Source organism: Balaenoptera acutorostrata, chromosome 12 (assembly GCF_949987535.1).
Source record: "Balaenoptera acutorostrata chromosome 12, mBalAcu1.1, whole genome shotgun sequence".
NCBI classification, from domain to species: Eukaryota; Metazoa; Chordata; class Mammalia; order Artiodactyla; family Balaenopteridae; genus Balaenoptera; species Balaenoptera acutorostrata.
In genome coordinates this window covers 69,543,346-69,558,985 of record NC_080075.1, presented here as the reverse complement: position 1 = coordinate 69,558,985, position 15,640 = coordinate 69,543,346, and the positions used below count along the sequence as shown (strand labels likewise).

The 15,640-nt window shown below is 51.7% G+C and overlaps 1 protein-coding gene across 1 annotated transcript in view; it reads right to left on the bottom strand.

Moving 5' to 3' along the window:
* CAPN13 (calpain 13) overlaps window positions 1-15,640 on the bottom strand; it is a 52,113-nt gene that overhangs the window by 657 nt on the left and 35,816 nt on the right. Inside the window, 8 exon segments of the mRNA XM_028168805.2 lie at window positions 752-880; window positions 2,428-2,503; window positions 3,682-3,750; window positions 5,375-5,433; window positions 5,528-5,585; window positions 8,850-8,939; window positions 9,268-9,304; window positions 10,349-10,454. Coding sequence (XP_028024606.2) covers window positions 752-880; window positions 2,428-2,503; window positions 3,682-3,750; window positions 5,375-5,433; window positions 5,528-5,585; window positions 8,850-8,939; window positions 9,268-9,304; window positions 10,349-10,454 — 624 coding nt within the window.

Below are 15,640 nucleotides of genomic sequence, written 5' to 3'. Positions count from 1 at the left end.
AAACCTCTGGCCTACATTGCTGGGTTTCTGAGGCCTTGGGGGGGGCCTCCTGCTCCCACCTACTCGCTGTGTGTGCAACACTTCAGCAGCAATCAAACCATTCATTGCATGACTAAAGAATAGCTTTAGGGCTTCCCTGGTGGGGCAGTGGTTGAGAATCTGCCTGCTAATGCAGGGGACACGGGTTCGAGCCCTGGTCTGGGAAGATCCCACATGCCGCGGAGCAACTGGGCCCGTGAGCCACAAATACTGAGCCTGCGCGTCTGGAGCCTGTGCTCTGCAACAAGAGAGGCCGCGACGGTGAGAGGCCCGCGCACCGCGATGAACAGTGGCCCCCGCTTGCCGCAACTAGAGAAAGCCCCCGCACAGAAACGAAGACCCAACACAGCCAAAAATAAATAATTAAAAAAAAAAAAAAGATCACTCTTTAAAAAAAAAAAAAAAAAAAAGAATAGGTTTAAACTGAGGGGCCTATTCAGAGAGAGGGGCCACAGCGATTTAACTTTGTCCCTGAGAGAGGTGCTAGTAGGGTGATGAGGAAATGAGCGATCTGGGGTGGGGGAATGCCCTGGGGAGAAAAGGGTGCAGAAGGGAGGCTGGGGACTCCAGGCAACTACATCATCACACAGGCTAACGTTGGCTCTGTCCCTTGGGACGAGCCCAGGCCTGGGGCCGGAGCGCATTCCTGGTCCCCTCCTGTGTCCTTTGGTCACTGTGAAGGTCTCCAGGATGGCCCCGGGGTGACACTTACTTGTCACGGCTTCAAGCCGCATCAGGACGCAGACCAGGCTGGGGAAGCTGACCTTGCCTGTGCTGTCGCTATAGCGGAGTCTCATGACATCCAGCCGCTCAGTGGTGACGGAGATCCCTGCAAGGAAGTCTGGGACACAGGGCGAGCCAGTGAGCGGGGAGGAGGCCGGGAGTTGGGGTGGTCCTGTCCTCAGAGCGGAGAGCTCAGGTGGTGGCCTCAGGTGGACGGGAGAGAGCTGCCTCACCCTCTTCGAGTCCTGTGATCGTGCATGTCTAGTTGTGAGCTCCAGGGGGGCACTGACCACAGAACCAACAACGGCAGACTGAAAACCAGGGGGGTCTGTGCACCCCGGTGAGCCAGCGGAACACTGTACACCAAACCATCCATCAAGGGGACAAGCCTGGTGGCCTGTGGGCCCCATACAGCCAGAGACATGTTCCGTTTCTCCTGCAGAGCTAATAAAATGTGAATTTGAATGCCTTTAGATAGGGCATGCCTCTGCAGCTTGCATGTTCTCAAATTGCCCCCTCAAATCACATCAGCTCTGTTGCCCCTTTCAGTTACCGGACTGGCCCCTGCCAGCTTTTCAGCCAAATTCCAACTATTCTCTTTCTCCCTTTTATTATTCTGGAGTCATTAGTGAGGTTCTCCTTTAAAGGTTTCACCTTTCACTGGCCATTCAGTGGTTCTCAGAGTGTGATTCCCCAGACCAGGAGCTTTGGCCTCACTAGGGAACTTGTCAGAAGTGCCAATTCTTGAACCCCACCCCAGTCCTCCTGAAGCAGAAACTTTGGGCAGGTGGTGAGGCTCACCAATCTGCACTTTCACAAGCCCCCGGGGGTCCTGACGCAAGTGTGAGAACCACAGCCCTTGGCTGTGAAAACGTAAGGCGAGGATAGAGGCTGAAGCCAGGGCGGGCGACAGCTCAGGTTTCTACCCGCTCAACAGGCTGAGAGCCCCTGGGAGGGAGACCCATGGAGGCTGCCCTTCCAGCAGGCGACCTGCAGGAGCCTGATTTTACATTTTATTCAGGAAGGCGGCAATTTCCTGACTTACCCTTTTTGTGAGCCATTTCCCCCATGGGTACAGTGAGGATAATGACTCCTGTCCTTCCCAAGTTCCAGAGCTGTTGAGACAATCAAATGAGGTGACATGAGTGCAAGTTCTTGCTGAAATATGAAGCATCTGCACCCTGCGGTGTTATTATCATTCTCCCAGGACTGAAAGCTCTTGCCTCCTTGAAGCAGACAGAGGCCATTTGATTTCACTTAGCCCCAGACCCTCTGTAAAGAGAGCGCATCAGCCCACCTGTGGGTATTTAACCCTGATGGCCCGGATGCTGAGATGGAAGCATCTTCAAGGCAAGCTAGATTTCTGGTGGGGTACCAACCACGCGGGGTCATTTTTACACAATTAGAGCTGCGCTGGGGAGAGAAGGCAGTCAGGAGAATTGACTGGCAGGCGAGACCTCGGGCGGGGGAGGGTGGAGTCTGCGTCTGGAGCCAGGAGGCTCAGGGACCCAGTGCAAACCAGGGGAGGGCACAAATACTGTGCTCTGCTCTCCCCGCCCCTGCCCGGCACCTCTCTACCAGCCTTGCCTACAGCATGCTGGGGGCGAGGGCAACACACACACACACCCCACCAGTCATCACGGCTCAAAGGGTCGCCTGCTTTACCTGTGTCCTTTATGGCCGTCCACAAATCCAGGCTTGGGAAAACTCCAGAGTTCTTCCAGGAGTTCTGGAAAACACTCTGATATGGGAGAAAAAGCAAGAAGCCCGTGTGAGCCCCAGTGTCCACCTGGAAGAGGATGTCCTGGGTACCTGGGTAGAGGGAGTGCCCGATAAATCTCGTTCCCAGCCCTGGAGGCTGCTTCACTAAAACACGAGTGGGCCCAGCCTTAGCGTGTTCTCAATTAGGTACGGACTCATTCATTCAGTCATGCATTCGTTTGGTCATTTGTTCAGAACTCTTGAGTGCCTTCTGTGTGCTGGACACTATGGAAGGCCCTGGGGAAAAGGATGAATATGAGGGATCCCTGCCCTGGAGGACCCTGCAATCTAATGGGAGGACTGTCAAGCCATTGCAGCGCCTGGTGAGACACCAAATGACCCCAATCAGGGATTAGGTGATATAAATAAATAATATGTAAACAGAAAGTGTTTTTATTTTATTGTTGTGGGTTCAAGTGTTAGGAGCTGAAGGGGAACTAACTGGGTCTTAGGGCAGCGGGCAAGGCCCCCAGGGGAGGCCCCGCGGCGAAGGAGTTTTGGGGCTGGACCCGCAGGCCGGGTGGGCATCAGGCAGGCTCTGAGTGCAAGGAGTCGCATAGCTGGGGTCCGATGGAGGGAGTGGGATGAGGGAAAGGGCTTCTCCTGGACCCCAAAGTGGGTCCCAACTCAGAGGATCTTATGTATAGCTGATGAGTTTCAACTCAGAGGATCTTATGTATAGCTGATGAGTTTCAACTCAGAGGATCTCATGTATAGCTGATGAGTTTCGACTTTGTCCTGAGAACAATAGTGGGGCCACACTGAGGCCACAGACCACAGCTGTGATTCTGATGTGTGTTCTGGCAGATGGAGGGGAAGGGGATGGGGTGAACCAGTGGCCTAGGGGATGCTGCGGTGGGCCCGGAGGGAAATGACGAGGGCAGTGCTAGCTGGCAGTTTTAGCTACAGTCACTGCGACCCGTTTCTCCTCCAGCCTCCTAGAGCCGTCCTCAGCCCGCCACCTGACCGGGCCTCGCCTCGTACCTTCTAGTGGTGCGTGTACAGCTCCCCAAGCAAAACAGGGGCCCTCCTTGAGGGTGGGGGTGAGGTTCCTCTTCTTTCATAGCCCTCAACCCTGGTGTAGGATCGGGCTACCCAGTAAACATATGCTAAACCAGACAGAATAAGAGTGCTCGTCAAAAGGGAACACGCAGGTACCTGGCAGTGGACAAGACAGCTCCACAGCCTTGAAAACTCCTCTTGGTCAAGCCGCCCGTTCACCTTCAGCTGGTGGGGAGTTAAGAGTCAAGCAGTCCTTCGTGCAGTGAGCGGAGGGGCTGCAGGGATGGAGCAGCTCCACCCACCACCGAGCAACACAGTCAGTCCAGCATCACCTGGATGTGGCCCTACGCCAGCTGGCTCTCGCTGCATCTGAAAGGGACCTGGCTTGGATTTATTTCACAGGGAAAACAATCAATTGGAAGGAGAAGGCAGCCCTGAGAAAGGAGAGCCAACATCACTTGCGCCCAGGGGAAGAGAGCGAGCCCCAAACACAGCCTTCACCAGTTGTGGTGGGGCCCCTGGCAGGGGGGAGTGGGGAGCAGCTGGGGGCAGGAGAGCGCCTTGCAACTCTGGAGGCAGCATGAGAGGTGAGTGCACCCGCTAAGTGTGCGCCAGTGGATGGACCGCGTTCTGTGTATTCAAGTCAGCCCTGGTCACTCCATACAATGGGTTTCATGAAAACTAGTGAAAAGAATGGATCTCTGAGGAACTGGAGGGGAGCTGGTGGGTGAACAAGAGGAAGGGTAGAAAAGACCTGTCTGCTTTGCAGGGGTCCTGCAGACATGACCTCCCCTAGGGTTGCCTGCCCCAGGATGTGGGGCTGCCGAGGACCATTGGACTCATCCGCAGGGATGAGCAGTGTCTCTGGGTGATTCCAAGCCACAGCCAGCAGAGACAGGGCCTGACTGATGATTTCATCAGGAAGGCCTCTTGTGTGACAATGGCTGGCTTCACATCCCCAGTTGAGCCTTGTTAAGAGTGAAAGAGCCGGGGGATCCGTGTCACCCCAGGGAGACAGTGCACACCCGAGGGAAGAGCTGCAAGGCAGCAGCTGGGGGATACGCCCACGAGGAGCCAGAGGGGAGATGGGGCGGGCAGGGGAGAAACGGCTCAGGGGAGAGTGGAAGTCAGGACAGGAGGCAGGAGACCCGGGGCTGGGTTCCAGCCCTGCCACTTGTGGCCACAGAACGTGGGCAAGTCACTACACTGTCCCAGCCTAGTCTCATCTGCAAGTGCAGCACGATAGTAATAATGGGGTGTAACTGCCGTGCAGACCGAAGAGTTTTCTGCAAGGGTTGGTGGTTGTTATCTTTATTGAACTGGGGGCTTGTTGAGCAAGGAATAAATAGTGAGGACTCCTCCAGTGGTAAGGTGAGGGGTGTAAGGAAGATAGTTCCTATTGGTGCTACAAGGAGGCAGTGAAGGATAATGTTAGAACATAGACTTTGGAGGCTGAAAACTCCAACTTCAAATCCAGGCACAAATTCTGACTAGCTGTGCGATCTGGGTTGAACCCTTGTTTCTTCCATTGTATCATGGGACAATACTTCTTATATCACAGGGGTTATTGCAAGAATTACAAGGAAAAAAATATCTATCAGTACGGTTCTTGGCACGTGGTAGACGCCTGATAAGTGGTAAGTTTTGTTATTGTTGCTGTGGTGGTTCTGAAGAGCGAGTTGGTACAGAATCCCCAGAAGCCCAGGCTCTTTGGTGAGCCCTTAGAACCAAGAAAGAAAATAATGAGGGTGAGAAAAGTGTTCCCCAATGTCCTAAATAGACCCCAGGGGAAGCCCACGAGTAGACAGGCGCTTAGAGCTGGGGGAGGGGGGATGACTGCAAAGGATACATCCGTCAGAGCCACCATGCTCCGGAACTCATCCAAAGAGAACGTGTCCCCTGGAGGTCCTGAGGGGGAGAACAGGAAGGACTGAAACGTCAGAGAGAGTGGCATAGGACTGGCGTGGCCACGGGGATGGGGTTGGGGCCAGCAGGTTCTTACCTTTTAGGGATTCCTGGTTGAGAAGCCTCTGAACCTGGGTAGCATCAATGTCCAGCCCCTGATCCAAACGAGGAAGGGATGCAGGAATCACATCGGTGCCCAGGAGCAGAGAGGCACACCTGCCTGACTGTAAAAGCACTGGGATTTCTGAGCACTTGGTTCCCATCTCACCTTTGCCATGAAGCCTTCCCTCCCTCCCTCCCTCCCTCCCTCCCTCCCTTCCTTCCTTCCTTCCTCCCTCCCTCCCTCCCTCCCTTCCTTCTTTTTGGCTGCGCAGCATGACTTGCGGGATCTTAGTTCCCTGACCAGGGATGGAACCCACGCCCTCGGCAGTGAAAGCGTGGAGTCCTAACCACTGGACCACCAGGGAATTCCCATGAAGCATTTCCTGATTGCTCCAGGCCCTGGTGATACCTCCCTTCCTGAACATCTGTAGTGCTGATTACTCCTGACATTTGATACCTGGTGTGGGTCACCTTGCATTTCTCTCTTTATTCATTACTGGGCTGAAAGCTGTGTTTGCTTCCTCCCCACCATACCTGGCACTTGGGAGCCCCTCAGGAGAAGTATTGTTGAATGAATCAATTCAGCCCTGCAGGTGTGTTCCCCCATCTGCCTCCAGACAGGAAGTGAGAGAAAACATGACTAATGTGTGTGTGTGTGTGTGTGTGAGTGTGTGAGTGTGTGTGTGGTGAGGGGAGATAAAAACACCAGGAATCCAGACTAAGACAAGTTGCTCTAATTGAGCACATAACTTAGCATTAGTCTTCCCAGCCACGGAAGCAGAAAGGGAGACATCATGTTTTTCCTTGGATAAAAAACGGGAAGCAGCTGAGGTTGAGGGGAGAGAAACTTTTCCTGGCCTGAACTTCTGAAGGTGTTAACCGCCTTCACTTTTCTGTTGGGGACACTGACCAGTTTTTTGGGCAGCAGATTCCGTGACGATTTGACAGAGAAGCAGAGCTGTTCTCCATGCAGCTGTCTCTTTCACCCAGCCTGGTAAAAAGCCGAGGGCGTGATGGGACATCACCACCCTGGGGAAGCTTTTCCACGGGAGAAGGAGCTGGAGTGAGGGCTCCCAGCAGGTGGCTTTGTAGAGTGGCACTAGGTCAGGCGGAAGGAGGTGCCTCTTTGGGGTCTTCTGAGAACGAGCACCACACAGACAACAGATAAGCAGTCCCCAGGGTGGCCTCACCACCCAGAGCAGAAAGCAAAAGCAGCCCTACAGTTTGTCCTTACTGGAGTCCTTTAGCTGGAAAAATTACCCCCAGTGATGTCACCAGTGCAACACATCCTGCCAGCACCTGAAATTGGCCCTTAGATCATCCCTCCAACGTCTCACTCGGTGGTTACATCAGGGAAGTTGGTGTTGTGTGCCCGCCATGAACTCAGTTTTTTCCTCGAAAGAATAATGGTACCTCACTATAAAGAGCGGTTGCCATGGTGAGGAATGCCAGCTTACATGGCGTCACAACGAGAATGTAAGCAGCTGTGGGGCACGGATCACATCCCCCACCCTGGGACAGCCCCTGACCTGGTCCCTGCGCCCAATAAACACCAGAATGTTGGAAGAGATGAGGCTAGGAGTGGAGATAAAGGTTGCCTGAACAAAACGCCCAAAGAATCGCACGTTGGCCTCTACCACCTCAATGGAAGATGCCTAAGGACAGATGCTTTGCTTTCCTAAAGCTGAGCAGAGTCTTGGAACATCCTAGGGTATTTGTACATGTTTGCTGATTGAATAAATGATAGATGATGGATGTGGCCTGTCCCAAAGGCCGAGTGTGTCCTTCCTTTTCCCACAGGCGGACCCTAGGTTATGGTACCACCACCACTACTGTGGCTGATAAAGGGGTACAAGAGATTGGGAGACAGGATAGAGTGAGTACATGGACGAATATTTTGCTCTCAACTTTCTTTTGAGGACACAGCCTCTGAGGATAGTTTGCAGGTTGTGCAGAATGATGCCAGGTTGGCCCTGCTCAAGGGTGTCCACCAAGGGGTGAAAAGAAGTTGGAGTCCAGTCTGGGTTCTACTCTCGAGCCATGCACCTTGGCACAAAGCTCCATCTCTCTTCTATTCTAATTCCTGCAAAGGCCTCATATGGGCTGCCAGTTACCCTCTATGAGAAGACATTTGGTTGTTGTTTGGAAAAGTCCTGATTAGGGAATCTGTACCATTTATCATATGACAAATTATATTTTTTATTTCAGAGGTACAGGTTCACGGACCACGTTGAGGATTTTGCCACCTGCCCCTGAAGGAAGCTTGGTCTCAGGTATCCTAATCTGGTCCTGCCGATCACCTAGGGGAAGTAACCTTAGCTAGAGCATCTGCTCTGTGGAAGTGAATCTGTCTTAATTCATTGCAAATTGATTGAGCACCTTCTCTGTGCCAAGGACAGTGATAGTTATTGGGGACAAGGAATGCATACGATGTCATCCCTGCCTTCAGAAGCTCACAGACTGGGGACATTCACCATAGTAGATCCTGTTTTGCATCAAGTGAAATGCTTTCTGAGTCAGCCCAGATGCGGGCCTGAATCCTGGGCTAGTGCTGATTTCAAGGAGGTTCATACTGAGCTGTTGCCTATAACGTGTACTCTCATGCCAGCCACATTCTTCATCTCCCCTTATTTTTATCTCTGGGCCCAGGCTACCTGAATAACTTCCCTTTGGGCTGCCTCCTGGTTACCAATGCCCTGTCAGCCTTCTGAATGCCTCGCATCTTTCTGTCCTTGGCCCTGCCTGCCCGAGGCCGGCACGGTACACACGATCATCTATATGGCTTTCCGCTTCCCACACCAACATGACGACTAATGGTAAAAGGCCCATCGTGCAGAGCCCTTGGCAGCTGTTTTTTTTCCTGACAAGTCAAGGGGTTCTTTATAACGGCTTATTAAACCATTAAGAAAATCCCCTGTGCACGTAGGTGGCTTGGTAGGAAGAAGGCTGTTGGTGCTTTCTGAAGCTGGCCAGCTCCCGAGAGGAAGGATGCCAACGTTGGTGGGAGGTGGCAGAACAGGAGAAGGAAAGATTTCAAGGGGTATTGCCAATTGCTTATTTAAAGATTTAAAAAGCTCACTCCCCTATAATCAGGCCCTTACTTTCCAAACTACACTTCACCCCAGATGTCACCCAGGTGGGGCGCCCCGTCTCTCCAGATCAGTTCTGGACATCCAGGGAGAGAGGCTGACACGACCACCCATCAAGTCATCTTCCTCTCTCTATCCTGAAAAGGACCTGGGAGAGGTTTCCTTCCCCCTGGCCCCTCCATCACCCGTCCTATGTAGGGCCCCTCGCCGTCATGCTAAGTACTGTACCTGCTGAGCGTATTTGTAGAAAATGCTTCGTTGGGAGCCATTTCTGGACGACTTGCCTGGATCTAAGGAAGAATAGCCAACATCAAATTTCTGGGGAAGGAGGCTGCCTGTCTGATATGGTGAGGGCCCAAAAACCTTCCACCTGGATCTGAGACAGAGGCTTCATCCAGCAATTGGATCAAACCTTTTTGGGGAATGGGAAAATGGAAATTTGTGGAAGGAAGATGGTTGGGTCCAGCCTGGCCTTCAAGGCCTGGTCTTCTCACCTCATCCCTGCCCCTTTGAGCCATCACCAGCCCACTGTGGTATCTGTGCTTTCATTGGTCAGTGGTGAGGCAAGAAGGAAGGAGATAGAAGCTTCTAGGGGAGGGGACATGACCCAGTGAAGTTTGCCAACCAAGCCTTGCCGCGCACTTACCTGCAATGGTCTGAGGTTGAGATTATCGTCCAGGTTCCTAGAAAATCAGGGGGACAGTGTGACAAGGATGACCAGCTCACTATTCAAAGGAGGCTCACGCTGACATGTGGCAGGCACCCCTGCAGGCATTGGGCATCTACGCCAAGGACACACGTGGAGAGCCCTCAGCACAGCAAGCTGTGAAGCGGGCAGCCATGGCAGTCAGCAGACAGATGAGCATCGTGACCCCGTGTCCAGTCTTTCGGGCGGCCCTCCCCTGGTCTTCAAACCATTTTGTAAACTGTTCCTTTCACAACCAGATATACGTGTATCGTAACCCCCATTGCCAGGATGGCAAATAAGATTTGTCTTAGGTTCCAACTCTGAATGGTGGCACAGTGACCATCTGGCATGCGGGACTGAGAAGGCCTCATGCATGCTCAGCTGTAAAGACTGCCATGACTGTAGTGATGTCTGCCTCGGGGCCAAGAAGGCATGAGGTGCCCAGCAGGGTGTGTGCTTGTTGATCCCAGTCTTGACTGCCGACTTGGCAGTGAAGACCCTCCACCATCAGACTCTATCACTCAGGCCCGTCTCTCACTGTCTCCCTGATGATGTACATCACATTCTGTCCACATTTCAGACAATTGCCGTGCATGCCACGTACCACCTTCCTGTGTGTACAGACCACATCGCTCATTCTTCAACGAGCCCCATGCTCACCCACTTCCCTGCTTCTGCTCACGCCTTTTTCTTCACCTGCACTGCCTTCCCCTGGGAAACACTGTTAGGTTTTCCATCAAGGACTAGCTCACATTCTATGTCCCCCAAGAAGCCTTCCTCTGTCCCTCTTGCCAGAAGGGAATCCCTCCACTCTGTCCTCCCACACGACCCTGCACTTCCGTCAAGCAATGGCCCCATCCTGTTTGTGGTCTACTTATTGGTCCACAGACTCTCTCGCCTCCACTCTGTGCTGAGCTTCTCGAGAGCGGGGGCCGTGCGGTGTCCCCTGCTAACAGAGTGCGTTGCTGCACAGAATGATGCAAGGTGTTTTTATAAAATTAAGTAGAAGAAAACGTTTAGAATCCCAGAAGTTCTGTACCTGTCACTGTCTGGCATCTTTAGGAAGATTCGGAGCAAGAACTCAACTGCTTCTCTGCCTGCGGAGACAACCACCACATAGGTCCCAGGGCTCAGGCTGAAGCACTCTGTAAGGTTGCATGTGGTTTCAGAAACGATGCCCTTCTCAGCAATTGTGAATTTGGAAAAACAAGGTGGATGGCAATCTCTCTCTCGGAAATGCTGGAACTGGAAGAGACGTGATGATGGTGAGAAACCCCCTCTGTGCATGGGCCCCAGCTACCAGGAGAGACCCCTACCTCCCAGACCCCTGTCCATCCACCAAAACAGCACTACAGGCCCTGAAAAGGGAGACACTGCTTACCCGAATTCTCGAAATGCAATAGAGTTCAGACTGTTATTTAATATAGATGCTAACACTACAATGAATGTGGGGAAATATGATACATGGTTTTACCTCATTAAATCTTACAGCATCCTGGGCTTCTGTGTTTATCTCTCTGCTTATATACAAAGACGAATCATGAAAACTAGTGAGATTGTTCCAATACTGAATTAATTCAGTAATTCAAAACGTAATTCAGTATTGGAATTTGGAGCCCCTAAAGTCCCTTCTCTCTGGACCCTTTTGCAAAGCACTCCTTGGACCCCTGCAGCACCGCGGGGCTGGAGTCCTTTCACTCCCTCCATTTCTTCCTTCCAGTAAAGCCCTGAAATGCCTTCTCACTGGAGAATAATAGGCCCTGATCATTTTCCTTTTATTTCAATATTTTCTTAGAGATAAAACAATAAATATCATGCAGTTCCTATTACCGGACGTCACATACACATTACATGATAAAAACCCCTTACTAAATAAATTTTCCCCAACACAATTGAGATGGGGATTCCATTTAGAATGGTCACGCAGCATGAAATGATTGCTTCTGAGCTCTGCCTTGGGGGGAAACAAGGAGGCGGGGAGACGGTCTTTTCAAGGGATGGGGACCAGGCTGGGCTGCAGCGGGACGCGGGGCAGAGTCTCCAAGCGGATGCTGCTGACGTTATCAGCAGCCCCAGTGTCTCTGGAGCCTGACTTGCTTGGGCCTTTCTGGCAAAAGCAATGACGAGATCAGTTCTTCTCCAGAGAGTCAGCACTGTTCCATGTGTGTGTGTGCGCATGCACACGTGTGCACATGGGGACACACTGTGTACAGACGGGTGTGGGCTTTGAGCCTCCTACAATCACAAGACCTGACCCTCTATTTCTAGGGATGCGGCTCACGCCTTTTGTTCGATCAAGTCCTCACCTCGTTCTCCAGGTCTGGGAACTAGAACCCTGACTCGTTCCTTGCACCTGACTGCTTCCCTTGAAGCCCTTCCAGAAGTTCTCATTCCATGACTGGTGTGCTGAGAACCAGAGTTGGATCCTCAACCCAGCTCTGTGGCTGGGCCGCCGCTGTGACAGGCAGACCTCCTTGCTGTCTGCTTTCTGCCTGGGCTTCTGTGTAGCCCCTGCTCAAGGACCACCTGTCCCAGCCTCTGTCTCCCTGTTGGGGGACGTCTGGAAGGCCCGGAGGAGCTTCCCTGGACCTGCCAGCAGGCTGCAGTCACCCCCTGTTGGCTGTGGCTTCACCCGGCTCCCTCCCTCTTCCCTTCCATCCTCGTCCTGGCGCATGTACCTCCCCGTGGGCAACAGCCGCATCACAGAGTTCACATCTAAGGGGGTCTGAGTGCCTGTGAGGTTAGGTTTCCCAAACTCCGTCTTTCCTTCTCCATCCTTACCCGTATTTTGGTCACCTTTCACCCATGCCAAGCCAGAATATTTACTGGCCGGGGGTGGGGAGGGGCAGGTGGTAGGGGGTGGCGGGGAGGGTGGGGAGGGAGGGTGGTGGCGGTGAAGTGGCTGTAAGAAGAGTTGGAGGATGTGTCTTGAACTTGCACTTGCATTGCATGCATCCTGGTTGTGGCGGGTTTGGGGGCTGACAAAGAATACAGGAGGCTAAAGATCCACCCCCCGCCCCACCAGGGACCCATGAGCCCTGTCTCCCATCTTAAAAGGAACCGGCAGCGTCAATCTTATCTACCAGGGGATAAATGCTTGAGGATGGTTTCATGGCTGCATTCCCTCTGGAACGTCAAACCAGAGAACAGCCTAAGGGATCCAGCTTTAGACAAGGACAGCTGAAATAGTCCCTGCATTCTTGACCTGTTTGGAAGTTCTAAGCTTGTATCTATTACAGGACATAGCAAGACTGAATTGGCAGCCACGGAACAGCGAGAGACACGTTGAGGTCAAGGGTGTTGGAAGAGGCGTAACAATACCGACAGACGGCAGCGGGGGCGGTGGCCATACCTGATAGTCGATCTGAGGGAAGAGAAGAAAGGCAGGTTCAGGAACCCAAACTAAAACCCAAAGGCGAGCAGATCTGAGCAGCCTGGCTCAGGGCCCTGCGTTCCTTTTTGTTGCACTTTCAGCCTGTTTCCTGGAACACCTGGGCGTGAACAGGGACCATCACTCATTCTCTGTGCAGAGATGTGACAAAGGAAACCCAACTGCTGTAGGGAGCGTGAAGGGGAAAGGAAATTGAAGGGGGAGGAAGGTGTCTGAGAAAAGGAGACTCTCCCTTTCTCATCTCAGCTTGGTAACTCTTCACAGCAGTGATGATAAAATTGGAAGGAAAAGAGACAGTGATGGGAACTGGAGGTAAGACAGAACTTGGATCAAATGTAAATTTCCCAGAGTTGGAGCTCCAAGGAGAAGGAAAGTGTTATTCCATCAGACCACTGTAAAGCACGATGGGAATTTGTTCTAGCATCCCCCTCCTCCCCATCACTGTACCTCAGTGTTTGTAGGGATGTATGTGTGTGTCTGAATGCGGAAATAGCTATGTTTCAGTCTGTCCATGTTGCATAAGGAAGCACCGAAGATGCAGTCCCATTTTTAAGCCACTTCATGGTTTGCAAAGTATTTGCATGTAATGTGTTGAGTTGTCATAGTAATCCTAAGCATATGCTAGGCTCCTTATTTTATGGGTGTGGAAACTGAGGCTTTGCAGTCTCAGTAACAGAGGTGAGAATAGAGCAAGCTGTGTTGCTTCCTTTGTAATTTATACCCACCACCTCCATGCACTGTCTTCCACAGTTGGCATGGGTTTCAGTTCTATCCCACTGCTGATCCTGGGCTCCACGTAGGTGTACAGGCCATTTGATTTGCCTGGGCAGACTTATCTGGAGATCAGGAATGAGCTGCACCTTGGGCAGGTCATTCACGCTCTCTGACTTTTGGCTTCCACATCTATAAAAGCAGGGGTACTGGGGTTTCTGAGACAATGAATGTGAACATGTTTGGAACTCTGAAGTTCTCTATCAGTGAGGCCTTCATATTAGAGTGAACCACAGCCAGCGCACAGGACTGTTTCAGGACCCGGGAGTCCTGCCCGTCCATGAGGGGGCTAAGGCCCTAGTTGTGAATGTTGCCTTAGTCTCAGTGAACATTCCTGGGATCCTTCCTAGAGATGCTGTAATCAGAGCTCCAGCCACACAAGTGATGGGTGTGTTTGACTGAAGACTCGAGGGACATCTGGCACCCAGTCCCCAGCTCTGCCATTAACTCTGTGTCACTTCACGTCCCTGGGCCTCAGTTTCTTCACTTCTAATATGGGGACAGGGGATCCCAGCATTTGACGGTTGCACGATCTTAGTTATCCATGTTCGTGCAGAGAGGCTGTGGGGTGTATGATTTGAGAACCCTTCACTTTAAATCTGTGAGATGCATTAAACTATTTGGGAAAGGAGCAGGGAGCACAGGTATCAGATTTTCTTTTGTAACTCCTTTCTTTTGCATGGTATTAAAACAAAAACAAAAACAAAAAAAAGGAATTCCCTGATCACCTACTCACAGTTAGGGTGTGTGCAGGTGAGTGTGTGTTGGGGGGTGTGTGGCGGGATGGCCCCTTAGGAGCTGAAGGGCTGGCTGAAGAGCCACCAGAGGGGGGAGGCTAGGTGGAGAGGGAGACCTGGCCTTGGATGAGTGGCCAAGCAGATGCTCATAAGCCAACCATGGAGCTTTGACTGATTTTGGTGTAAGCATAAGAGAAAAACGTACCTCCCGGCTGTATACCCAGGATTGTTTTTTTCCTTAAACTCCTCCCAGAGTTTAGCCAATGATTCTCAAACATTTCTGTGTATAAGCAGTCCCTGGGGAGCTCATTACAATACAGATTTTCAGGCTCTGTCCATGGAGATTGGGAGTCAGAATGTTTAGGGGTGATCCCAGGAATCTGCACTGTTGCAACAGCTGGTCTTGGACCAGACTACTTTTTAAGGAACAAGCATTAGAGCCTGCACCAGGAAATGCTGACAAGTGACAAGGGCAGGAGGTGTGTCCCACTGTAATCTCCTTTGTCTCAGGTTTTCCTGAAAATTTACAGAGTTGGACCAACTGAACTCTATCACCGTTTGGGTTTTATTTCTGAGTCTGCAGCTGGGTGAAATCTCCCAGCCTAGCTGGTTGTTTTCTCCAAGGTGTACAGAAATGTCCTCAAAGGGCAAGCCTGGAAGCATGCTGCCTTACCTTGAACACCTCAGACTTCAGTGGAAATGTCCTGTCTTTTGCCTTTAAATTTTGTGGCATGACAAAATTGAAGGACACGATGACATTGTTGTTTTCCATGCTTTCTGGCAGAGAAGATGTACTGCATGTCCCTCTGGGGTCCTGCATGAAAAAGGGCAGTAATTGGACTTCAGCTCATCTCTGGCATTCCAGGATGGGACCGTGACCACTTCAGAGAACCAGTTCAATGGGTTGTGATGGAAACTCTGGATTTGGGCTAATAGACCTAAGGCCTCGGTCCCAGTCCCCACAGTTACTAGTTGTGACACAAGCTTCTTTATTTTGTGAGCCTCAGTCTCCTCCTCTTAAAAATAAGGAGGGAAAGTATAGTTCCTACTTGGTGAAAATGTTTCTTACACTGTAAAGTTGAGGGCTATTTTTATAATAATAAGTGGAATTCCAGAGGCCTGAAGTATGCATTGGCGACAACCACGGAGCCATGAAATGATGTCAATCCTCCAAGCATCAATGGAGACAGAGGAAGAGAGGCAGAGAGATGGCAATTCATAGAACTCTGCTACCCAAGAGTCCTCACCAAAGCCAGAGGGAGACAACTAACGTGAAAACCATTAGATTCAAATGCATGAGAGATCAGGACTTCCCTGGTGGTCCAGTGGTTAAAAATCCGCCTTCCAACGCAGGGGAGGCGAGTTCAATCCCTGGTCGGGGAACTAAGATCCCACATGTCGCCAGGCAACTAAGCCCGCGAGCCATAACTGC